The 27,014-nt window shown below is 46.6% G+C and overlaps 1 protein-coding gene across 1 annotated transcript in view; it reads right to left on the bottom strand.

Moving 5' to 3' along the window:
- Positions 1 to 27,014, bottom strand: part of DGKQ (diacylglycerol kinase theta) — a 241,251-nt gene that overhangs the window by 74,386 nt on the left and 139,851 nt on the right. The window contains exons 5-7 of the mRNA XM_075347487.1: positions 18,940 to 19,065; positions 13,219 to 13,372; positions 3,417 to 3,485 (exon numbers count right to left, since the gene is read on the bottom strand). Coding sequence (XP_075203602.1) covers positions 3,417 to 3,485; positions 13,219 to 13,372; positions 18,940 to 19,065 — 349 coding nt within the window. The remainder of the gene's footprint in view (positions 1 to 3,416; positions 3,486 to 13,218; positions 13,373 to 18,939; positions 19,066 to 27,014) is intronic.

The raw sequence follows: 27,014 nt of genomic DNA, 5'->3' as shown, positions 1-27,014 counted from the left end.
AGCACGCCTACACCTAACATGCTATGAGGGCCGGCTAGCCAAGGGAAGAAATGCCCTCGGGACTAGTCGTGGCCTCATTAGCATGTAAGAAACGATCTTTATAAATACTTTTTCTAAAGATCCCTTTATCTATGCTAGTGTATACAGGGAAGGTTAGGCAGGGATTAGCAATATGTACCCAGAACTGCTCGTGATTCTGGGTACATATTACACCTGACAGGTTCCCTTTAAGCCATTTCTTGAGCAAGTTTGGTAAGGAGCATCAGAGCTGTCTGAAACGCCAATCTGAGAGATTTGTTCAACCGCCTAATTAAAGAGAAATCAGGTGGTTAACCTGCAATACGGCAAGGGGCTTGCACAAGGACAGAGCTGCGGTGTTTAATATTTAGCATGTAGGCAGACAACAGACACTCGCTAGATGAAGCTTCTGCATTACTAATGAGCACTTAGCATCTATTAATAATTGATGTAAGAGGCCTTGCTTCTCCACTGGACATTTGTACTAGAAAAAATAAAGTTGGAACCTGGAGAAGAAAATGCTCTTAAGCCAAAGGGCATTAAAATGCCCCAGAATGAAACTAGAAGCATACAGAGCTGAATCAGCACAGATCGGGCAGGAATGACAAACCACGACCTCCATATCTACCTAATCCAGTTCAGAGGCTGAAAGTCAGTGACAGTGGAAGTGATCTATAGATCAGTTATATGGAATGTACCAGTATTTTCCTTCCAGCTAAAATTAGAAACAATTCCTTGCAAGAACATTTACTATGCTAAAAGGATTTCCGGACAAACACAAAGGACGTGGAGGGTTCTAGGAACTAATCCAAGGTCTACTACACATCTCAGCTAGAGCCTTTCCTGTTCCTAGCCATTTTGAAATGAGCTTCCTTCCACTTTGGATGTACATTTATAGGCACGGGACGGTTAGGATTGTTACTAGGTTTTTGTTTGGAAGGTTTACATCTTCGTTTTATTGGAGCTATAGGAAATCCTGTCCTACTTCTTATGTTCTGTTAGACAAGACCTGCCATGAACCTAGAACATAAGGCCAGACAGGAGACCTAAAGAAGCGAACAATCAATTTCTATAGAAAAAAAAAGTATAATTTGGGATGCATACCAAAATCTGGGCTTAATGGTTTTTTTTAACATTGCTATCAACAAATTTCAATACTTCTGGTTATTTCTATATAGACCCAGGGATGAAGTGGACAGATTATTGCATCACTGACTTTGCAGACTTGTTAATCTTACAAAGGATGAACACACCAAAAACTAGAAACCAGCTGAGAATAAAACAACCTTAAAATCCATTAGCAGCACTTTAATAGGGTTTGTGCCCAGTTTCAAAGTCGTCACCTATCCAAAAGATAGGCCATTACTTGCTGATCACTGAGTCCAATTCCTAGGAGCCCTATAGATTGTGGGAGGTTTGTAAATAACCTTCTACATAAAGCAGCAATGAAGAATGCGCACCAGCGATTCATTCATTCATTGTGACCGTGATAGTTGAACCCTCAGGATTAGTCGAGGTTGGAGAAATTAGTGATCAGCAAGTTATTTCACATGCTATGTAAACTTTGAAATCTCGTCAAAAACCCTAAACCCCTCCGTGAGCGTCCGATTTTGCGCTTTTGGGGGTTTTTTTTCGCCTTCATTCTTCCGAGAGCCGCAACTTTTTTTTTTTTTTCTTCAGTCAATCTGGTCAATGTGAGAGCTCATTTTTTGGGGAACAAGCTGTACTTTTAGATGAAACCATGAGTTTTACCATATAGTGTACTGGAAAATGGCAAAAAATTTTCCAAATGTAGAACTATTGCAAAAAAGGGTGATTGCACTATGGTTTTTGAGATAGTTATTCACCGTGCTCACTATATGGTAAAACTGATGTATCGGTGTGATTCCACAATTCGGTGCGAGTTCGTAGACACCAAACATGTAAAGGTTTACTTTTACCTAAGGAGGTTAAAAAAAAATCAGAAGTTTGTTAAAAAAAAAAAAAAAAAAGTGGCATACGTTCTGCACCATTTTCCGTGACCCTAGTGTTTTCATTATTCTGGATCTATGGCTCAGTGACTACTTATTTTTTGTGTCTCGAGCTGACGTTTTTAATGGTACAATTTTTACGCAGATGCTACGTTTTTGATCGCCTGTTATTGCATTTTGTGGCAAAATTTGCAGCGACCAAAAAACGTTATTTTGGCATTTGAAATCGTTTTGCTGCAACGCCGTTTACAGATCAGATTAATTGATTTTATATCTTCATAGATCAGGCATTTCTGAACGCAGCGACAGCAAATATGTGTATATTTTTTTTTAATCCTTTAATTTTCAATGGGGCGAATGGGGGGTGATTTGAACTTAGGTTTTTTTTAATTTTTTTTAATCAGCAGTCTGATTGCTGATTCATTTCTCCTGATCAGAGCAGCGCCCGCTCAGACCAGGAGAATGCTCATTCTCTTATAACCTGCAGTACTCGGCTGCTGGTTAAAGGACCTGAGTCATGTGAGCTGCAGGAGTAATCACATGACCCTTTGCTACCATGACAACCACCACATCCACGTGATCACGTCATGTGACTTCTGGTATCGGACTGTGAGTAAACTTCTAGCGCGATCGCTGTTAAAATGGTGTCTTATCAGTGCCAATGAAGGGGTTAACAGGTACGGGTAGATAGCAATTAAACTTGTACCTGCGAGGCACACATGTCAGCTGTACACAATCAGCTGACGTGTGCGGATCCCTGTCTGCAGCAGCAGGAGGGGATTAACACTATGACCGCATGGACGTAATATTACTGCCCACGGTCATTAAGGGGTTAAAATTAACCTCATGTGAAAAAAACAAAAAAAAAAAATTGAACCTGAAGATATGCAGTTCATCCACAGGTTAATATTGTTCTAAAACTGCCCTGCAATTGCACTGAAAGACAGGCTATTTAAGGAATTGACCCTATTTCTCCAGGCATCTTCCAGCTTTCAGTCACTGCTCAGTACATACTGAGCACAACTATATCCACTCACTGTCACTGACTGACAGCTGGCTCAGTGGTGTATCGGTGCTTACAGCCACTGCTCACTATACACTAAGTGGTGACTGAAACTGATCCGGACGCGCCTCTATGACAAAGAGAGAGGCTGCCAGGAGGAATAAAGTTCATTTCCTCTCAGCAGCCGGGCTTTTAGTGTAGTGTAGTGACTAAGGAGTTTCACAATAACATGACAGGTTACATTTAACTCGAGTGTTTTTCAATGTGACAAAAATGGAAATACGAAAACAAAAAAGTGCAGAATTCTGCAACCGTTAAATCTGTGAATTACATTTTGCTACACACACAAAAAAACAAGCATCTAGTGCACATTTTGAGCTAGTGTGTGCCCATCTACCAGTGACAAATGCACCCACAGTACATACTTGAATCCGTAGATGTAGGGGTTTCCTTCGTTGATCCCTGTGGTGCAGCATCTGTCTCATTGTCGTCATCTGGTAATATAAGAATACAGATTTCTAAGCTATTTTTTATTTTGCAAACTCCTAGATTAGAATCACTTCTGAAAGCAATGTGTGGGCTCTGCCACTCCACTTGGTGGTTCACAATACTTGTGTTATGAAGACAAGATAACATGTATAGGGCGTTTATAACTAGATATTGAATTAAAAAGAAAGTGATATACGTAATTAAATTACTGTAAGGGGTACTTCTCACATAGTGAGATCGCTGCTGAGTCACTGTTTTTGTGACGCAGCAGTGACCTCATTAGCGATCTCGCTGTGTGTGACACTGAGCAGCGATCTGGCCCCTGCTGTGAGATCGCTGCTCGTTACACACAGTGCTGGTTCATTTTTTAGTTGTTGCTCTCCCGCTGTTAAGCACACATCGCTGTGTGTGACAGCGAGAGAGCAACAATCCTGAATGTGCAGGGAGAAGGAGCCAGCTTCTGGCAGCCTGCGGTAAGCTGTAACCAGAATAAATATCAGGTAACCAAGGGAAGTCCTTTCCTTGGTTACCCGATATTTACCTTCGTTACCAGCGTCCGCCGCTCTCACGCTGCCAGTGCCGGCTCCCTGCACACGTAGCCGGAGTACAGATTTGGTAATTAACCCGATGTGTACTCTGGCTACGAGTGCAGGGAGCTAGCGCTAAGCGGTGTGCGCTGGTAACCAAGGTAAATATCGGGTAACAAGCGCTTGGTTACCCAATATTTACCGTTGTTACCAGTGTCCGCAGCTTCCAGACACAGACTCCCTGCAAGCGCAGCATCGCTTCCATGTCGCTGCTGGCTGGGGGCTGGTCACTGGTCGCTGGTGAGATCTGCCTGATTGACAGCGCACCATGTAATAAATAATAATAATCTTTATTTCTATAGTGCCAACATATTCCGCAGTGCTTTACAATTCAGGAGGATCATATACAAACAAGTAACAGTTATAGAAAATACAATATTTAAAGGGAAAAAAGACAACCCTGGTCGTGAGAGCTTACAATCTACAAAAGCGACGCAGCAGCGATCCTGACAGGTCAGATCGCTGCTACGTCGCTAAAGTGTGACGGTACCCTAAAGGGAATCTCAGAGCAGCATTATGAAGACAGAGATCCTGATTCCATCAATGTGTCACTTATGGCAGCTATACACATTACATAGCTGTCAGCCAAATGATGCTTGACTCTCCTACACACAGGCTGAGTGCTCCTGAGTTATCTATGAGATAGCCACCAGCTGAGACGTCAGCAACTTAACTCTGGGCAAACAATGAGATTGTCAGCCTGAAATCTGACATGAGGGATCATTATCTCCCTCCAGTTGAAATCCTCATTTATTTTAGATTATCGGCTGAACCTGTGGACCTCAGCAGGTCAGGGTGTCCTTAAGCTGGGTTCACACTAAGCGACAGCGACAACGACGTCGCTGTTACGTCACCATTTTCGGTGACGTAACAGCGACCTTGTAAGTCGCTGTTATGATCGCTGCTTAGCTGTCAAACACAGCTACGCAGCAGCGATCATAACGTCGCTGTGCTACATGTGCAGAGAGCAGGGAGCCGCGCTTAGCGCTGGCTCCTTGCTCTCCTAGGTACAGTACACATCGGGCTAATTAACCCAATGTGTACTGCAGCTACATGTCACAGTGCAGAGAGCAGGGAGCCGCGCACACTGCTTAGCGCTGGCTCCTTGCTACAGTATACATCGGGTTAATTACCCGATGCGTACTGCAGCCACACGTGCACAGAGCAGGAGCCGGCGCTGGCAGCAAGGGCGGAGGCTGGTAACGAAGGTAAATATCGGGTAACCAGGGAAAGGTCTTCCCTTGGTTACCCGATGTTTACGCTGGTTACAGCTTACCGCAGCTGCCAGACGCCGGCTCCTGCTCCCTGCTCGCTTCATTTCGTTGCTCTCTCGCTGTCACACACAGCGATGTGTGTGTCACAGCGGGAGAGTGACGACCAAAAAATGAAGCTGGACATTCAGCAACGACCGGCAACCTCACAGCAGGGGCCAGCTCATTGCTGGATGTCACACACAGCGACAGCGACGGGACGTCGCTGCAACGTCACAGAAAATGGTGACGTAGCAGCGACGTCGTTGTCGTTGTTGCTGTGTGTGACACCAGCTTTAGTATAAGGGCCTTTACTGGGCCTCTTCTAGTTTTAATGTAAAAAAAAAACAAAACCCCAAACACTTATCAGCAGGAAATTATCACAAGAGCACTAGCAAACCTGCTGCTATGTAGGCCTCCATATTCATGACCTGTGTACAACCCCACACCTACCATCGATTTGCAGTTTTCTGCCTATGCACAGTGTACACAGAAGGCTGTAAGTCTGTGGTGCTTGCAAAATTATTTACAGACCACAGCATTCAGAGAACTGGTAGGTAGGCAGCAGATGATACCGTGATTTTTAGCAAAACTGCAGCAACCAGCCCTTTAACTGATACATCTGTGGAACCAGGGTCTCTGTCTGCGGTTCCAGTCACTTAAAAGGGTATTCTCATCTCCAAGATCCTATCAAAATATATAGTAGGTGTAAGAATAATGATAATATTAGCATATACATGCAATGAGAAATGTAGAATAGTTCTCCTGATAGTGCCATGACTTATCTCATGTGCAGGATACTGCAGCTTAGGTATCCATGATTACAAACACTCATAGTGACAGTTAAGGCCCCTTTACACACTGAGACTTTCAGCGATCCCACCAGCGATTCCAACCTGGTCGGGATCGCTACAAAGTCTCTGGTGAGCTGTCAAACAGGCAAACCTGGCCAACGATGCAACAGCGATCCGGACCTGCAGAACGACCTAGCTAGTCAATCACTGGAAACGAGTGATGTGTCACAATATCTGTCAATCACTATTCTCTGTCAGTCGGTCTCTCCCTCTCGGTCTCTATGCTTTCTCTGTCGGTCCGTCACTATCTCTGTCCCTCTGTCACAATCTGTCGGTCATTTTCCCCTCCTCTCTCATACTCACCGTTCCTCCGATCCCCGGCGCTGCGCTGCACGGCATTCACACTGCTGCGGCGGCTTTTCCTCTTTTGAAAAAGCCGGCCGCTCATTAAACAATTTCGTATTCCCTACTTTCCCTGCCCACAGGCGCCTAAGATTGGTTGCAGTGAGACACGCCCCCACGCTGAGTGACAGGTGTCTCACTGCACCCAATCACAGCAGCCGGTGGGCGTGTCTATACTGTGCAGTGAAATAAATAAATTAAAAAAACCGGCGTGCGGTCCTCCCCAATTTTAATACCAGCCAGATAAAGCCATACGGCTGAAGGCTGGTATTCTCAGGAAGGGGAGCTCCACGTTATGGGGAGCCCCCCAGCCTAACAATATCAGTCAGCAGCCGCCCAGAATTGCCGCATACATTAGATGCGGCTGTTCTGGGACAGTACCCGGCTCTTCCCGATTTGCCCTGATGCGTTAGCAAATCGGGGTAATAAGGAGTTACTTGCAGCCCATAGCTGCCAATAAGTCCTAGATTAATCATGTCAGGCGTCTCCCGGAGAAACCTTCCATGATTAATCTGTAAATTACAGTAAATAAACACACACAACTGAAAAAATCATTTATTAGAAATAAAAAACACAAACACATTCCCTCATCACCAATTTAATCAGCCCCAAAAAGCCCTCCTTGTCCGGCGTAATCCACGGACCTCTAGCATCGCTTCCAGCTGTGCTGCATGAAGGTGACAGGAGCTGCAGAATACACAGCCGCTCCTGTCACCTCCACGCAGCTAATGAAGACAGCCGCGCGATCAGCTGAGCTGTCACTGAGGTTACCCGCTGTCACTGGATCCAGTGGTGGATGCAGCGGTGGCCGCGGGTAACCTCAGTGACAGCTCAGCTGATCGCGATACTCACCGCCGCTCCGGTCAGCTCCAGGCAGCAACTGAGGTGAGTAGCGCAATCAGCTGAGCTGTCACTGAGGTTACCTGCGGCCACCGCTGCATCCACCGCTGGATCCAGTGACAGCGGGTAACCTCAGTGACAGCTCAGCTGATCGCGCGGCTGTCTTCATTAGCTGCGTGAAGGTGACAGGAGCGGCGGTGTATTCTCCTGCTCCTGTCACCTGCATGCAGCAGAGCTGGAAGCGACGCTGGAGGTCCATGGATTACGCCGGACAAGGAGGGCTTTTTGGGGCTGATTAAATTGGTGATGAGGGAATGTGTTTGTGTTTTTTATTTCTAATAAAGGATTTTTCGTGTGTGTGTGTGTGTGTGTGTGTTTATTTACTGTAATTTACAGATTAATCATGGAAGGTTTCTCCGGGAGACGCCTGACATGATTAATCTAGGACTTATTGGCAGCTATGGGCTGCCAATAACTCCTTATTACCCCGATTTGCCAACGCACCAGGACAAATCGGGAAGAGCCGGGTACTGTCCCAGAACTGTCGCATATAATGTATGCGGCCATTCTGGGCGGCTGCTGACTGATATTGTTAGGCTGGGGGGCTCCCCATAACGTGGAGCTCCCCATCCTGAGAATACCAGCCTTCAGCCGTATGGCTTTATCTGGCTGGTATTAAAATTGGGGGGGACCGCACGCCGTTTTTTTTAATTTATTTATTTCACTGCACAGTATAGACACGCCCACCGGCTGCTGTGATTGGGTGCAGTGAGACACCTGTCACTCAGCGTGGGGGCGTGTCTCACTGCAACCAATCTTAGGCGCCTGTGGGCAGGGAAAGTAGGGAATACGAAATTGTTTAATGAGCGGCCGGCTTTTTCAAAAGAGGAAAAGCCGCCGCAGCAGTGTGAATGCCGTGCAGCGCCGCGCCGGAGATTGGGGATCGGTGAGTATGAGAGAGGAGGGGAAAATGACCGACAGACTGTGAGAGAGGGACAGAGATAGTGACGGACCGACAGAGAGAGAATAGAGACCGAGAGGGAGAGACCGACTGACCGAGAATAGTGATTGACAGATATTGTGACACATCACTCGTTTCCAGTGTTTTAAGTCCCCTTTACACACTGAGACTTTGCTGCACAGCGGGAAACAAAGGACCAAAGAATGGTCCTGAACGATTTGTAGCGATCATCAACTTCACAGCAGGGGCCAGGTCTCTGATGTGTTTCACACACTGCAATGTCGCTGGGGAGGTCGCTATTACGTCACAAAACCGGTGACGTTACAGCGATGTCGTTTGAGATGTTGCAGTGTGTAAAGCCACCTTTAGGGGTACTTCTCACATAGCGAGATCGCTGCTGAGTCACTGTTTTTGTGACGCAGTAGTGACCTCATCAGCGATCTCGCTGTGTGTGACACTGAGCAGCAATCTGGCCCCTGCTGTGAAATCGCTGCTTGTTACACACTGCTCTGGTTCATTTTTTGCTCGTTGCTCTCCCGCTGTGAAGCACACATCACTGTGTTTGACAGCGAGAGAGCAACGATCTGAATGTGCAGGGAGCCGGCGTCTGGAAGCTGCGGACGCTGGTAACCAAGGTACACATTGGGTAACTAAGGGAAGCGCTTTGCTTGGTTACCCGATATTTACCTTGGTTACCAGCGTACGCCGCTCTCTGGCTGCCAGTGCTGCTCCCTGCACACGTAGCCAGAGTACACATCGGGTAACTATGCTTTGCTTAGTAACCTGATGTGTACCCTGGCTACGAGTGCAGGGAGCCAGCGCTAAGCGGTGTGCACTGGTAACCAGGATAAATATCGGGTAAGCAAGCAAAGTTAGTTACCTGATATTTACCTTGATTACCAAGCGCAGCATTGTTGGTCACTGGTCACTGGTGAGATCTGCCTGATTGACAGCTCACCAGCGACCATGTATCAAGGCACCAGCGATCCTGACCAGGTCATATCGTGGTCGGAATCGCTGGTACGTCGTTTAGTGAGACCGTACCCTTAGTTGTTCATGGTCATAACCATGGCTATCTAAGCTGCAATGTCCCATGCATGAGGTAAGAGACATGGGTATATAAGAAGAACTATACTACATTTCTAACTGGAGGTATTTGCTAATATTATTATTCTTACACTTACTACATATTGGGATAGGATCTTGGAGGTGGGAATACCCCTTTAATGCTGGGGATTTTCTCTGCAGAATGTGGATAGGACTTTGGAAAATTTCATCTACAAACAAGCGGCTATTGTAATACGCAGATTTTTAACCTGGCAAGTCAACAGAAAAATGTAGTGTGTATATGTCTCATGTTGACATATTGAAAAGAGAGGTTCAGCTGGAAACCAAAGAAAACTATAGGCAGCATAATTAGAACCTGAACGTCAACATTTACATTCAATTTGCATAAATGATGAATCTTGAAATCATGAGATTTCTGAAATCTCATAGCAATTGCTGTTACTGTAAAAAGCAGCTTCTTTTCTACAGCCAAAAACGCTACAAAAATGCTGGATGTAACATAGCCTAAGGCATTATTGTAATGTAAAAATATTTTCAATATATTAAGACTCTTTCTTGTTAAAATGCCTAAAGTATAGACAAAATAATTCCCAAATACACTGCCTTGCGAAATAAAAAAGGTTTTTTGCCCAGCTCACCTGTGCAATGGAAGCCAGAAATCCTGGGCTGTGCACGGAGAAAAGGTTTGGAGAGCCAGTCCATATACATAGAAAGTGATTAAGGGATTTCACCAGCACAAAACTCCAAGCATCTTGTTCTTTAAAATAAAAACTTCTTTATTTTCTTGTCATTAAAAAGTCCATGCTATGTTGGTTAAGCCCATGTCAGAGACTGACATGGGCTTAACCACTATAGCATGGACTTTTTAATGACAAGAAAATAAAGAAGTTTTTATTTTAAAGAACAAGATGCCCGGAGTTTTGTGCTGGTGAAATCCCTTAATCACTTTCTACTGCCTTGCGAAAGTATTCAGCCCCTTTCAACTTTTCAAACTTTTCCCACATTTCAGGCTTCAAACATAAAGATAAAAATGTTAATGTTATGGTGAAGAATCAACAACAAGTGGGACACAATTGTGAAGGTGAACGAAATATATTGTTTATTTTAAACTTTTGTACGAAAATAATAAACTGAAAATTGGGGTGTGCAATATTATTCATCCCCTTAATACTTTGTAGCGCCACCTTTTGCTGCGATTACAGCTCCAAGTCGCTTGGGGTATGTCTCTATCAGTTTTGCACATGGAGAGACTCAAATTCTTACCCATTCTTCCTTTGTAAACAGCTGGAGCTGAGTGAAGTTGGATGGAGAGCGTTTGTGAACAGAAGTTTTCAGCTCTTTCCACAGAATCTCGATTGGATTCAGGTCTGTGACTTGGCAATTCTAACACCTGAATACGTTTATTTGTGAACCATTCCATTGGAGATTTTGCTTTAGGTTTGGGATCATTGTCTTGTTGGAAGACAAATCTCCGTCACAGTCTCAGGTTTTTTGCAGACTCCAACAGGTTTTCTTTCAGAATGGTCCTGTATTTGGCTCCATCCATCTTCCCATCAATTTTAACCATCTTCCCTGTCAGTGCTGAAGAAAAGCAGGCCCAAACCATGATATAGTGTCACCACTATGTTTGACAGTGGGGATGGTGTGTTCAGGGTGATGAGCTGTGTTGCTTTTATGCCAAACATGTTGTTTGGCATTGTGCCCAAATAGTTCGATTTGGTTTCATCTAAGGCAAGGTTCACATTTCCGCTGTTTTTCATCAGTCACATGCGTTGCTTGAAGCTTGTGACTGATGCGTTGTACAACGGATGACAAGAATTGGAATTCATTGTCTGACTCCATTGTAAAAGAGAGAGCAATCAGTTCATCGTTCACAATAGCCGGCCGGCTTTTGAGAGCGCACAGATGATCTCCCGGCGGCTGGCTAATGAGAGCGATCAGCTGATTGCTCACAGCAGCCGGCCGCCGGGTGATCAGCCGATCGCTCACAGCAGCCGGCCGCCGGGAGATCAGCTGATCGATCACAGCAGCCGGCCGCCGGGTGATCAGCCGATCGCTCACAGCAGCCGGCCGCTGGGAGATCAGCTGATCGATCACAGCAGCCGGCCGCCGGGTGGTGATTATCTGTTCGTTCGGCCACCGAGAATGTGTGCGGGGGGCGGAGTTCGGGGTGGGTGGAGCCAAGCAGGGCCATGGCGCTGAGGACGTCAGTGTCGGGGACTGCATGGCTCGGAACAGGTGAGAGTGTGTGTGTGTGTGTGTGTGTGTGTGTGTGTGTGTGTGTGTGTACATGCAGAGTGCGGGAGGGAGCAGAGCCGAGCGGGGAAGTGTCGGGCTCCCTGCACACGTAGCCAGGGTAAATATCGGGTAACTAAGCAAAACGCATTGCTTAGTAAACCGATGTGTACCCGGGTTACCTGTGCAGGGAGTCAGAGAGCATGCGCAGCGAAATCCTACGGATTGCGCTGCTCAAAAAACGTTACAAGCTGCGTTCCTGCCGCCTGGCGGTCAGTCATTCCACGACTGATCAGTCGGGCGGAGGATGCAACGCAGCCTCATCAGTCACAATCCGCCGCTCATACAAGTGTATGGGAACAACGGAATCCGCGAAACGGATTCCATTGTTTACCAGAGCCGCGGATTGTGACTGATACAAATTGACGGAAATGTGAACCTAGCCTAACCAGAGCACCTTCTTCCACATGTTTGGTGTGTCTCCCAGGTGGCTTGTGGCAAACTTTAAACAACACTTTTTATGGAGATCTTTGAGAAATGGCTTTCTCCTTGCCACTCTTCCATAAAGGCCAGATTTGTGTAGTGTATGACTGAGTATTGTCCTATGTACAGACTCTCCCACCTCAGCTGTAGATCTCTGCAGTTCATCCAGAGTAATCATGGGCCTCTTGGCTGTATCTATGATCAGTCTTCTCCTTGTTTGAGATGAAAGTTTGGATGGACGGCCGGGTCTTGATAGTTTTAAAGTGGTATGATACTCCTTCCATTTCAATATGATCGCTTGCACAGTGCTCCTTTGGATGTTTAAAGTTTTGAAAATCTTTTTGTAACCAAATCTAGCTTTAAACTTCTCCACAACAGTATCACGGAACTGCATGTTGTGTTCCTTGCTCTTCATGGTGCTCTCTGTGCTTTAAACAGAACACAGACTATGGCTATGTGCGCACGTTGCGCACTGGCCCTGCAGAAATTTCTGCAGCGATCTGAACAGCACACGTGCGCTTCAAATCGCTGTAGAAACAAAAGCAGATTTCATGCGCTCTGCATGTAGCCCCTCCCACAGACAGAGCAGGGGCTGCATGCAGAGCGCACGAAAGAAGTGACATGTCACTTCTTAGAACGCGCGCTTCGGGCAGCAGCCGAAGCGCTGCGCTCTAATACGCCACGTGCGCACGTCTCCTGCACAATCTCCATAGATTATGCAGGGGACGCATGCAGTTACGTTGCGGTGCAGATCGCAGCGTAACTGCATGCAATTACGCAACGTGCGTACATAGCCTTACACAGAGCAGGTGCATTTATACGGAGACTTGATTACACACAGGTGGCTTATATTTATCATCATCAGTCATTTAGGACAACATTGGATTATTCAGAGATCCTCAATGAACTTCTGGAGTGAGTTTCCTGCACTGAAAGTAAAGGGGATGAATAATATTGCACGCACCAATTTTAAGTTATTTATTTTTTTAAAAAGTTTAAAATAAGCAATAAATTTCGTTCAACTTCATAATTGTATCCCACTTGTTGTTGATTCTTCACTGTGCACTGTGTTTCACTAGAAATAGCCAGCCAGTAAAGTTTAGCAGAGCAATACAAACCGTGTTCAGCTTGGAGGCTCTCCGATATTCTAAAGCAGTGCATTTTGCTAAAGTTACGCGACTGTAAAACTATACAGTTTGGTGGAAGCACCATATTTCGTAGTCTTCCAAATGTACATTCATGGTTCAGGATCACATAACAAGCTGCATGCGCCTACAAATCAAGTGGAAACAAAATTAGAAATATTACAAATATTTGTTGAAAAGTAGACTCTACAAACCAAAAGCCCATCACCGAGCTCAGCCACCTCATATAATCACACTCTACTCCCAATAGGCAGAGATGGTACTAACGCCAGCTACTCATGATATGGCGAGCAAATATAGGGGAGAAACAAGAAGGGCGGGATCTGAAATTCAAGATGGATCAGCAGTGGGGTGGCAGCAGAGGAGCAACGTTGACTATTGTTTTTTACCTATAGAAAGCCTATGGAAATTGAAAACTTAATTCTAGAAAACTCCTACTTTAAAGCACCACTCCAAAGTGTTTGTTTTTGTATTACACAGTTGGAGTGGTGCTTTAACTTTAAGTCCCCTGCTGCCATCTTATACTCACTTTTCGCCATCTTCATCATCTTTTATCAGTGTCACTCCAGTTGATGTCGGCGATTTGTGATCTGCAGGCTACCCCAGTGTTTCATGGAGTGCACCCATGGTCACAACTCAATGTAAGTCTATGAGAGCCTCATAAATGGCTCTCTAAATGCCACTTTACACGTAGCGACATTGCTAGCGATGTCGCTGCCGATCACACCTGCCCCCGTCGTTTGTGCGTCACGGGCAAATCGCTGCCCGTGGTGCACAATATCGCTAGTACCCATCACATGGACTTACCTTCCCAGCGACGTCACTGTGGCCGGCGAACAGCCTCATTTCTAAAGGGGCGGTTCGTGCGGCGTCACAGTGACGTCACACAGCAGGCGTCCAATTGAAGCGGAGGGGCAGAAAGCAGCCACATGAAAGACGCGCCCACCTCGTTGCTGGCGGCCGCAGGTACGGTGTTGTTCGTCGTTCCTGGGGTGTCACACGTAGTGATGTGTGCTGCCTCAGGAACGACAAACAACCTGCATCCAAAAGCAGCAACGACATTTGGGAGTTGAACGACGTGTCAACGATCAACAATTAGGTGAGTATTTTTGATCGTTGGCGGTCACTCGTACGTGTCACAGGCAACGACATCGCTAACGAGGCCGGATGTGCGTCACGAATTCCGTGACCCCAACGACATCTCGTTAGCGATGTCGTTGTGTGTAAAGCGGCCTTTAGAGTTGTATTGCGACCTTGTGACATAACTTCTATCTTCCGGCCAGTCAGAAGTTACAGGCGTAAGATGCCGTTGTGGGACAGGAAAGACAATGAAAAACAAAGCGGCCGAAAAGTAAGTGTATGACAGGGGGCTTAGATTTACAGCTGGAAAAATAACCCGCTGGAGTGGTGCTTTAAGCACTTAGACGTTTTTCATTATTAGGCTTTCGTTTCTATCCTGCCCTTTGAATAGCTATAAACATATTACTATTCTCCTGCATGAAGGCTTGTTTTTCTTACTGGATGAATTGTATTTTTGAAAGACACCAATCATTTTTGCCCTCTAGTACTGAAAAAAGGGGAAAAATATTCCAAGTGGGCGACATGGTGACAAAAACTACAATTCTGCCATTGTTTTTTGGCTTTTCATTTTAGGACTTCCAATCTGCAGTAAAAAAGACCTGGAATTATGAGACTGCAGGTCAGTAATCATACTGACCTGCAGAGTCATAATTCCAGGTCTTTTTTACGGTCATAATTCCAGGTAACTTTTTCTGTCCAAGGCCATGTGTGAGAGCTTCTTTTTTGAACTACAGTTAGGTCCAGAAATATTTGGACAGTGACACAAGTTTTGTTATTTTAGCGGTTTACAAAAACATGTTCAGAAATACAATTATATATATAATATGGGCTGAAAGTGCACACTCCCAGCTGCAATATGAGAGTTTTCACATCCAAATCGGAGAAAGGGTTTAGGAATCATAGGTCTGTAATGCATAGCCTCCTCTTTTTCAAGGGACCAAAAGTAATTGGACAAGTGACTCTAAGGGCTGCAATTAACTCTGAAGGCGTCTCCCTCGTTAACCTGTAATCAATGAAGTAGTTAAAAGGTCTGGGGTTGATTACAGGTGTGTGCTTTTGCATTTGGAAGCTGTTGCTGTGACCAGACAACATGCGGTCTAAGGAACTCTCAATTGAGGTGAAGCAGAACATCCTGAGGCTGAAAAAAAAAGAAAAAATCCATCAGAGAGATAGCAGACATGCTTGGAGTAGCAAAATCAACAGTCGGGTACAGTCTGAGAAAAAAGGAATTGACTGGTGAGCTTGGGAACTCAAAAAGGCCTGGGCGTCCACGGATGACAACAGTGGTGGATGATCGCCGCATACTTTCTTTGGTGAAGAAGAACCCGTTCACAACATCAACTGAAGTCCAGAACACTCTCAGTGAAGTAGGTGTATATGTCTCTAAGTCAACAGTAAAGAGAAGACTCCATGAAAGTAAATACAAAGGGTTCACATCTAAATGCAAACCATTCATCAATTCCAAAAATAGACAGGCCAGAGTTAAATTTGCTGAAAAACACCTCATGAAGCCAGCTCAGTTCTGGAAAAGTATTCTATGGACAGATGAGACAAAGATCAACCTGTATCAGAATGATAGGAAGAAAAAAGTTTAGAGAAGAAAGGGAACGGCACATGATCCAAGGCACACCACATCCTCTGTAAAACATGGTGGAGGCAACGTGATGGCATGGGCATGCATGGCTTTCAATGGCACTGGGTCACTTGTGTTTATTGATGACATAACAGCAGACAAGAGTAGCCGGATTAATTCTGAAGTGTACCGGGATATACTTTCAGCCCAGATTCAGCAAAGTTGATCGGACGGCACTTCATAATACAGATGGACAATGACCCCAAGCATACAGCCAAAGCTACCCAGGAGTTCATGAGTGCAAAAAAGTGGAACATTCTGCAATGGCCAAGTCAATCACCAGATCTTAAGCCAATTGAGCATGCATTTCACTTGCTCAAATGCAGACTTAAGACGGAAAGACCCACAAACAAGCAAGACCTGAAGGCTGCGGCTGTAAAGGCCTGGCAAAGCATTAAGAAGGAGGAAACCCAGCGTTTGGTGATGTCCATGGGTTCCAGACTTAAGGCAGTGATTGCCTCCAAAGGATTCGCAACAAAATATTGAAAATAAAAATATTTTGTTTGGGTTTGGTTTATTTGTCCAATTACGTTTGACCTCCTAAAATGAGGAGTGTTTGTAAAGAAATGTGTACAATTCCTACAATTTCTATCAGATATTTTTGTTTAAACCTTCAAATTAAACGTTACAATCTGCACTTGAATTCTGTTGTAGAGGTTTCATTTCAAATCCAATGTGGTGGCATGCAGAGCCCAACTCTCGAAAATTGTGTCACTGTCCAAATATTTCTGGACCTAACTGCATGAGCTAAAGTTTTTATTCATTCCATTTTGGGATAAATCTGATATTTTGATCACCTTTCAATTTTTTTACCTTTTCGCAGTTTGACCTACGGATTTAATGCCTCTAAATTTTGATGGTTTGGACTTTTTTGCACACAATACCATTTCAAAATAAGCTTATTTTAAAAATGTCTTTATTTTTTGAAATGAGGAAAAGGAAATCATTTCAACTTTTATATTATATATTGATTTTTTTTTAATTTTTACTTTTTTTTTTCTCGTTCCCCTAGAATGGCCAAACACAGTACTGCATCATATAGTGTAACTAACTATTGTGAAGCTAAGTCAGTTACGAATACACTGGGGAGGTCAGATGGGGGCCAGTGCACGTATCAACCATCAACAGAGTCATTAACATGCTGTTGTGAGCATTTAAAGGGTTAAACCTGCACCCTTCAGAACACATTCTTGTAGCTGCAGCTACAGGCAGAAGCCGGTTAGGTAACACACCTGACATTTTTCGATTAAGAAGTAGGCTATATATTCTGAGAGCTACACAACAGAGGGCAAGAAAGCCTAATTCCAGGGATATATAACCTACTTGACTGCTTGGTGTAGTTTTCATAGAATTCTTGTATATCTGATGTAGCTGTAGCTGAGCTAAAGCTGGGTTTACACACTGCAACATTTCAAACGACATCGCTGTAACGTCACCGGTTTTGTGACGCAATAGCGATGTTGTTTGCGATGTTGCAGTGTGTGAAACCTATCAGCGACCCGGCCCCTGCTGTGAAGTTGTAATCGTTACAAATCGTTCAGGACCATTCCTAGGTCCTTTGTTTCCCGCTGTGCAGCATGAAGTTTCAGTGTGTGAAGACTTTGCAGCGACTTTGTTAGCAACTTCCCTTTCAAAAGGCTGCTTATCAACGTCCCCAACAACCAGCTAGGTCGCTCTGCAGGTCCAGATCGCTGTTGAGTTGTTGGCCAGGTTTGCCTGTTTGACAGCTCACCAGCGACTTAGCAGAGACTTAGGGAGGTCGCTGTTACGTCACAAAACCGGTGACGTTACAGCGATGTCCTTTGCGATGTTGCAGTGTGTAAACCCAGCTTAAGACTTCTGTACTGTGTACAACCTGCCCTTCCCCCCGACTGGAAAATTTGTATTTAGACTGTGCATTATCAGCAAGCTGCCATTCAGTGGGAGCAGGGTTACACAGGTTAGCTCGTCTGCTCTGTGTGTGAGACTTAGGGTACCTTCACACTTAACACACTTAAGCGATGCTCCAGTGATCCCATCAGCGATCTGACCTGGTCAGGATTGCTGGTGCGTCGCTACATGGTCGCTGGTGAGCTGTCAATCAGGCAGATCTCACCAGCGACCAGTGACCAGCCACCAGCGACTCGTGAAAATGATGCTGCGGTTGGTAACCAAGGTAAATATTGGGTAACTAAGCAAAATGCTTTGCTTGGTTACCCGATATTTACCCTGGTTACCAGCGCACACCGCTTAGCGCTGGCTCCCTGCACTCGTAACCAGGGTACACATTGGGTTACTAAGCGAAGCGCTTCGCTTAGTTACCCGATGTGTACTCTGGCTACGTGTGCAGGGAGCAGGGAGCCGGCACTGGCAGCCTGAGAGCGACGTACGCTAGTAACCAAGGTAAATATCGGGTAACCAAGCAAAGCGCTTAGCTTGGTTACCCGATGTGTACCTTGGTTACCAGCGTCCGCAGCTTCCAGACGCCGGCTCCCTGCTCCCTGCACATTCAGATCGTAGCTCTCTCGCTGTCAAACACAGCGATGTGTGCTTCACAGCGGTAGAGCAATGAGCAAAAAATGAACCAATACTGTGTGTAACGATCAGCGATTTCACAGCAGGGGCCAGGTCGCTGCTCAGTGTCGCACACAGCGAGATCGCTGATGAGGTCACTGGTATGTCACAAAAACTGACTCCGCAGCGATCTCGCTATGTGAGAAGTACCCCATAGTTAGGCAATGATAATCTTCTGTTGATAAAATACTGACTGTATTCAAACTAGAACACACAGATGGTTAAGCGACACATCCCTGTAATCATGCACTTGTACATTATGCTACTCTCAGATAAACAGATTCCCATTAAGAGTTACTGATCAGTAGTGGACAGACCCTTTAAAAAGCCAAAAAAGGCACATTCCATTATTTGTATAAGACCAACTTTAGTCTTTATAATATACACACAACCAGACATGAAGCAGGTACAAACAAGAACAGCCATACCTGAATGCCACACCATTCGCATCTCATGCCCGACAGAACTTCAGAGGAACCACATGTTTTTTTGCAGACTTCACAACGAGCACTTGATGATAAATTTCCCTCTCGCCAGTGATGATGGTGTGTGTCCTATAAAAGGAAAAAAATCTCGATTCAATCACTGCCTGCAACCAAATATACGAGCAAATACTGAGTGGTGGAAGAAGTCATTTACATTTTGAAGATGCAAAATCAGAGACAGTCATAGGAATAATACATAATTTGTGGTTTGTTGGGTTTTTTTTTTTTGGGGGGGGGGGGGGGGGAGAGGGAATCTTAGAAAAGCTCAATTATTTAGCCCCCCTGTATATTTGTATATTTACTCTCTCAACATCTATGGTTCCTGCTGGTCCTAATAGCAATTACATTATTGAAGTGACTGCTTTTTTAACGGTTTATTGAATTTTTTTTCCCATACAAAACACATTCTATATATGAAATAATAACATACAACACATCCAGTAGGGGGGGGACACATAAGGAAAAAAAGAGGAGGGATAGCGCACATGTAATGAGTGAAACACCCGAGCAGGGTACAAGAGTATGTACATTACTCAGCTCAAGTGTCCAGTTGTCAGTCCCAAGGTAGCCATTTATGCTGAAAATTGTCCAGACGGTTGTTGATGCGAGCTGTAAGATATTCCATCCACCTTGTTTCTCGGATCCTTGACTCCAGTTCCTGGATAGTGGGAGTGAGAGTCTTTCCAGTATGAAGCTATCAAGCATTTCCCCGATGTCCATATATGAAGGAGCAGCCTGGCTGAATCTTTTGAAATTCCCAGGAGATGGACATTAAGGAGATAATTAAAATGCATCTAGGGCAGTCATGGCGAACCTTTTACAGGCCGAGTGCCCAAACTGTAGCCCTAAACCCATTTTTTTTTCCGAAGTGCCAACCAATCCTATTATATAAAGAATTGATTGTAACCTTACCTTTGCCGTCTTCTCCTCAGCAGGGGACATCACACTCATGCATGCTTACCACACACTGAAGCTGAGTCCCTGCCCTTTCCAGACACAGCAGTTGGATTGATCTTTCTGGAAAAAATTGCAGCATATTAGACAGAGTTTAGCCTGGAATGCAATCAGATTTCACCCTGTAATCCACATCTACATTTCAAAGTCTGAACACCCTGAAATCCCATAAAGACCTACGAGTTGCCCCCTCCCCTTCATTGTGTAGTGCTGTCCCCCTTCCTGGCCACTTCCTGGTAAACATCACCCCCATCCTGATATATATATTTCCTACATCCTGGTATATTTGTCCCCATCATGGCCCCATCCTGGTAAATGTCCTCCACTCTGGTAAATGTACCCCATCATTGTAAATGTATCCCATCCTGGCATGTTCCCCCATGCTGTTAAATGACCCCATCCTGGTAAATGTACCTCATCCAGGCATGTGGCCTTATCCTGGTAAATGTCCCCTTTCCTGGTAATTGTACCCCTTCCTGCTAAATGTTCCCCATCCTGGCATTTGTCCTCATCCTGGCATGTTCATGTACCCCCATCCTGGCATATTTCCCCCCATCCTGGTAAATGTACCCCTTACTGGCATGTTCCACTTCCTGCTAAATGTACTCCATCCTGGCATGTTTCCCCCCATCCTTGCAGCCATGTTTCCCCCCATCCTTGCAGCCATGTTTCCCCCCAATCCTTGCAGCCATGTTTTCTCCATCCTTGCACGTTTCCCCCATCTTTGCAGCCATGTATGCCCCGTGCTCTGTTTGCCCCGGGCTCTGTTTGCTTGCCCTCGTGCTCTGTCGGTTTGCCCCCGTGCTCCTATGTTTGCTCCCCATATGTCCCCCGTGCGCTCCATGTTTGCCCCGTGCTTGCTCTGTCCCCTGTGCTCCCATGTTTCCCCCGTGCGCTCCATGTTCCCCCGGTGCTGGCTCTGTCCCCTGTGCTCCCATGTTCCCCCGTGCGCTCCATGTTCCCCCGGTGCTGGCTCTGTCCCCTGTGCTCCCATGTTCCCCCGTGCGCTCCATGTTCCCCTGATGCTGGCTCTGTCCCCTGTGCTCCCATGTTCCCCCGTGCGCTCCATGCTCCCCCGGTGCTGGCTCTGTCCCCTGTGTTTCCATGTTCCCCCGTTTCTGGCTCTGTCCCCTGTGCTCCCATGTTCCCCCGGTGCTGGCTCTGTCACCTGTGCTTCCATGTTCCCCCGGTGCTGGCTCTGTCCCCTGTGCTTCCATGTTCCCCCGGTGCTGGCTCTGTCCCCTGTGCTCCCATGTTCCCCCGTGCGCTCCATGTTCCCCCGGTGCTGGCTCTGTCCCCTGTGCTCCCATGTTCCCCCGTGCGCTCCATGTTCCCCCTGTGCTGGCTCTGTCCCCTGTGCTTCCATGTTCCCCCGGTGCTGGCTCTGTCCCCTGTGCTCCCATGTTCCCCCATGCGCTCCATGTTCCCCCGGTGCTGGCTCTGTCCCCTGTGCTTCCATGTTCCCCCAGTGCTGGCTCTGTCCCCTGTGCTCCCATGTTCCCCCGTGCGCTCCATGTTCCCCTGGTGCTGGCTCTGTCCCCTGTGCTTCCATGTTCCCCCGGTGCTGGCTCTGTCCCCTGTGCTCCCATGTTCCCCCGTGCGCTCCATGTTCCCCCGGTGCTGGCTCTGTCCCCTGTGCTTCCATGTTCCCCCGATGCTGGCTCTGTCCCCTGTGCTCCCATGTTCCCCAGTGCGCTCCATGTTCCCCCAGTGCTGGCTCTGTCCCCTGTGCTTTCATGTTCCCCCGGTGCTGGCTCTGTCCCCTGTGCTCCCATGTTCCCCCATGCGCTCCATGTTCCCCCGGTGCTGGCTCTGTCCCCCGTGCGCTCCATGTTCCCCCGGTGCTGGCTCTGTCCCCACACCTTGGCACAGCCGCACACCACTTAAAAAAAAAAAAAAAAAAAACTCACCTTGCAACACCCGCGCCATCGCTGCGTCCTCAGTTCAGTTCCCGCGCGGCCACAAGACACCGGCACCGCCTACTGACGCTCCTCCGTCTCCTAGGCAACAGGCCTGCGGCCCAGGAGAGGAGGCGTGTCAGAAGGAGCAGAGATGTGCTCTGCTAAACACCAATTTGCACTGTCGGCGCGACCACACCGATAGTGTAAATTGGTGCAGTGTGGCGACAGCGCGCGTGCCAACAAAAAGGGCTCTGCGTGCCCAGTCTGGTACGCGTGCCATAGGTTCGCCATCACTGATCTAGGGTAACCCTACAACCCAAAACTCTGCAGGTCAGGTCTGTCATGCCCATCCAGAAAGGGCTAAAGACCTCACAATCCCAAAAAATGTTGGGAAGGGTCCCCCACTCTTTTGTACACCTCCAACACCGGTCCAACGAATTAGGAAAAAGCCTACCAAGAACCTATGGGGTATGATACCAATGCATTAGGATTTTATATTGATTTTCTTTCTCCCAGATAAGCTGCCATACAGGTTTTGGTATGTCTCTAACTTAGAACGTCTCCCATTTTGTCATGTAAGATTGTTATACTTTCCTCACACACCGAGGTAGGCCATATATACATGGAACCAGTCCTCTCTTCGAAGTGTCCTGCCTGCAGAGGCTCTCAAACGGGGTAGGCTTAGAGAATGAAATGGATTTCACCGAATATATGGCCAGGTGACGTATATGCGCATACGTGCAATAGACTTCTGCTGGGATTCTAAACCTCTCCCATAGAGTAGAGAAGGTTAGAATTGCGTTAGTGAAAGAGTTGATTATACTGTATCTATAAAATGGAAAAGATGTGCTCCGCCCCATGGAGTTATCACTCATCTAGTGGAACTACCTTGCAGGGCTGGGGTATATAAAAATGGTGCCAATGAGGGTTTGGGTGAAGTGAGTGGGAAAGGTTTTATGGCTATCCTCCATACACGCCTGGTGAATATCATGCGTCCCCTGTGCCAGGAGGGTCCACAAAAGTCGTCCACAGGAGGGCATTGGGGTGGGTAGGGGCCAGCCAAATACGCTCTACCTCCATCCATTTACTAGTTGTGTTTTTTACTGGGTCCAGGTGGGAATACATCTTAGATGTGTAGCTATGTAATATTTCCACATGTCCGGGAAAGCCAAACCTCCTAATTTTTTAGGTGCCACCAGAACTGAGTGAGCAATTTGATGACACTTATGAGCCCAAACAAAGTTATTCAACCTTGTCTGAAATTGCCAAATCGCTGGCCTCGATTTGCTGTGGGGAGTGTCTCTAGTAGATATAGGAACTTTGGTAAAATCGTCATCTTAATGACGGCCATCCTTCCAAAGAAGATAGCTTATCCCATTTAGATAGCGTTGATTGAAAGGATGGAAAGTTGTATGTATAGAGGGAACCGTACATGTGCATTATATGTATACCAAGGTATTTTAAGCCGTCTTTTTCCAAGCATATTGAAATGTGGATTGCAAGTAAGAAAGTGCTGGTGACTTCAAGTTTAGTGATGAGGCTTCCAAGTTAGTGGCGTTAATTTTATATCCCGATAGGTTTCCATATTCATTCAGAATGGAATGCAAATTGGGTAAGGAGACCAGCGGGTTACGTACTGTTAGGAGGACGTCATCTGCGAAAAGTGACAGTTTATATTTGCGATCCTGGACCTGAAACCCTTGTATGTCTGGGCTTTACCAGATATGTGCGGCTAGGGGGCTCTATGCAGAGTACAAATATTATGGGGGAAAGGGAACAGCCCTGTCAGGAGCCATTATGTATGGGGAAGGAAGATTATGATGAATGGGGAAGTTTTACTATTGTTTCAAGGAAGGACCTTTAATACCTAATCTCTTAAAGGCCCCGTCACACTAAGCAACATCGCTAGCAACATCGCTGCTAACGAACAACTTTTGTGACGTAGCAGCGATGTTGCTAGTGATGTCGCTGTGTGTGACATCCAGCAACAACCTGGCCCCTGCTGTGAGGTCACTGGTTGTTGCTGAATGTGCTGGGCCATTTTTTAGTTGTTGCTCTCCCGCTGTGAAGCACAGATCGCTGTGTGTGACAGCGAGAGAGCAACAACTAAATGTGCAGGCAGCAGGAGCCGGCTTCTGCGGAGGCTGGTAACCACAGTAAACATCGGGTAACCAAGAAGCCCTGTCCTCGATTATCCGATATTTACCTTTGTTACCAGCCTCCGCCGCTCTCACTGTCAGTGCCGGCTCCTGCTCTGTGCACATGTAGCTGCAGGACAAATCGGGTTAATTAACCCGATGTGTGCTGTAGCTAGGAGAGCAGGGAGCCAGCGCTAAGCGGTGTGCGCTGCTCCCTGCTCTGTGCAGCTGCACCCTGTACTCTATACCCTATATATGTACCCTGTGCAGCTACACCCGGTGTGCACTGCTCCCTGCTCTGTGCAGCTGTACCCTGTACTCTATACCCTATATATGTACCCTGTGCAGCTGCACCCGGTGTGCGCTGCTCCCTGCTCTGTGCACATTTAGCTGCAGCACACATCGGGTAATTAACCCGATGTGTGCTGTAACTAGGAGAGCAGGGAGCCAGCGCTCAGTGTGCGCTGCTCCCTGCTCGTGTAGCTGCGTGCGCTGGTAACCAAGGTAAATATCGGGTTGGTTACCCGATATTTACCTTAGTTACCAAGCGCAGCATCTTCCACGCGGCGCTGGGGGCTGGTCACTGGTTGCTGGTGAGCTCACCAGCAACTCGTGTAGCGACGCTCCAGCGATCCCTGCCAGGTCAGGTTGCTGGTGGGATCGCTGGAGCGTCGCAGTGTGACATCTCACCAGCAACCTCCTAGCAACTTACCAGCGATCCCTATCGTTGTTGGGATCGCTGGTAAGTTGTTTAGTGTGACTGGACCTTAAGGCTATGTGCACACAGTGCGTTTTTCTCGGCGTTTTTGCGCGTTTTTCGGGTGCGTTTTTGGCCTCAAAACTGCATGACTTTGCTTCCCCAGCAAAGTCTATGAGTTTTCATTTTTGCTGTCCCCACACAGCGTTTTTTTTCAGCTGCGTTTTTGTGGTGCCACAAAAACGCAGCATGTCAATTATTCCCGCGTTTTTCACTGCGCTTTTCATCCATTGAGTTCAATGGGATGTTGAAAGACGCAATGAGAAACGCAAATAGCTGCGTTTTGGTGCGTTTCTAAGACCAAAAAAGCAGCTATAAACGCAGGAGGTGGGTAGTAAAGTGACGTGTACAGGAAGAGGATTCCTTCTGTCAGTATATACAGAAGCGTGAATCCTCCCGGTACAGTCACCGTCGCTTCCATCTCCCGTCCTGTGCATATATGCTGCCGTGCGGCGCCATGTCTGGGCGGGAGGTGGAAGCGGCTGCGAAAACAAAAGTTAACAGTAGAAAAAAAAAAAAAAAAAAAGTTATACTCACCTGTCTGCAGACTCCCGGTGCCATGCCCGCTCCCATCTCCTCTCACGGTATCGCCACCCCCGCTCCGGCTGTGTGCAGACGGCCGGGAAAGCTCCGATGGATGCAGGACCTGGCGATGGATCACCTGATGCAGTCACCTGACGCATCAGGTGATCGTAAGTATCGCGGTGACGCGGGCGCCCGGCCGGTATCAGCGGATGCGTCAGGAGACTTCATCCCTGATTACCGGCAGCTGCTGCAGCGATCGGACGGGATCAGACTCCCGCCCCATCGCTGCAGGAGCTGCCGGTAATCAGCACATAAGTGAGTATTATTTTTTTTTTTTTTTTTTGCACCGATGCATCTGCTGATTGTATAAACGGCTTTTATACAATCAGCTGATGTGTGATGGGATTCAGGCACTTGATCCTGACACATCATCTGATCGCTTTGCCTTCCAGCAAACCGATCAGATGATATTGGATCCAGATTGGACGGCGCGGGACCCTGACCCAGGATTACTGTGGAGGGGGGTTTATTTCAATAAAGATGGAGTCACTAATTGTGTTGTGTTTTATTTCTAATAAAAATATTTTTCTGTGTGTTGTGTTTTTTTTTATCTTTACTAGAAATTCATGGTGGCCATGTCTAATATTGGCGTGACACCATGAATTTCGGGCTTAGGGCCAGCTATACAGCTAGCCCTAACCTCATTATTACCCGGCGAGCCACCCGGCATCAGAGCAGCTGGAAGAGTTGGATACAGCGCCAGAAGATGGCGCTTCTATGAAAGCGCCATTTTCTGGGGTGGCTGCGGGACTGCAATTCACAGCGGGGGTGCCCAGAAAGCTTGGGCACCCTGCACTGTGGATTCCAATCCCCAGCTGCTTAGTTGTACCCGGCTGGACTCAAAAATTGGGCGAAGCTCACGTCATTTTTTTTTCAAATTATTTCATGAAATTCATGAAATAATTTAAAAAAAAAAAAGGGCTTCCCTATATTTTTGGTTCCCAGCCGGGTACAAATAGGCAGCTGGGGGTTGGGGGCAGCCCGTACCTGCCTGCTGTACCCGGCTAGCATACAAGAATATGGCGAAGCCCACGTCATTTTTTTTGTTTGGGGGGCAAAGAAATCCTGCATACAGTCCTGGAAGGAGGATGCTGAGCCTTGTAGTTCGACAGCTGCTGTCTGCTCTCCTGCATACACTATTGGATGGAGGATGCTGAGCCTTGTAGTTCTGCAGCTGTCTGCTCTTCTGCATACACTAGTGGAGAATGAAGAACACATTGAAGAAGGAAATGACATCAGACCTTTTTTTTTGTTCACTGATAAAAAACGCATAAAGACGCAGTGAGCAAAAACGCAGCAAAAAAAACGCACCAAATCGCGGCAAAACGCGTGCGTTTTTTCGACGCAGGTGCGTTTTTGTGCGTTTTTAGCGGCCAAAAACGCAGCGTCAAAAAGACGCACTGTGTGCACATAGCCTAAGAGTAGCGAACAGAAAAGGCCAACCTAACCTATCAAAAGTCTTCTCTGCATCAAGGCTAAGGAGCAACCCATCCCCTTTGCTTTTGTTCAGGACATCAATAAGATTTATCGTCCGCCTAGTATTATCTCCCGCCTGCCTGTTGAGAACGAAACCCCCTCGGTACCAGTTAACAAAAAGCAAAATTCCTAAAATATCAATTTATTAAATATCCATTTATGGTCATTGGACAAATAAAAAAAAAACACTCCCCTTAAAAGGTACCA

Source organism: Anomaloglossus baeobatrachus, chromosome 1, assembly GCF_048569485.1.
Source record: "Anomaloglossus baeobatrachus isolate aAnoBae1 chromosome 1, aAnoBae1.hap1, whole genome shotgun sequence".
NCBI lineage: Eukaryota > Metazoa > Chordata > Amphibia > Anura > Aromobatidae > Anomaloglossus > Anomaloglossus baeobatrachus.
The sequence above is the reverse complement of the archived record's forward strand: the minus strand, read 5'-3'. Positions and strand labels throughout refer to the sequence as shown.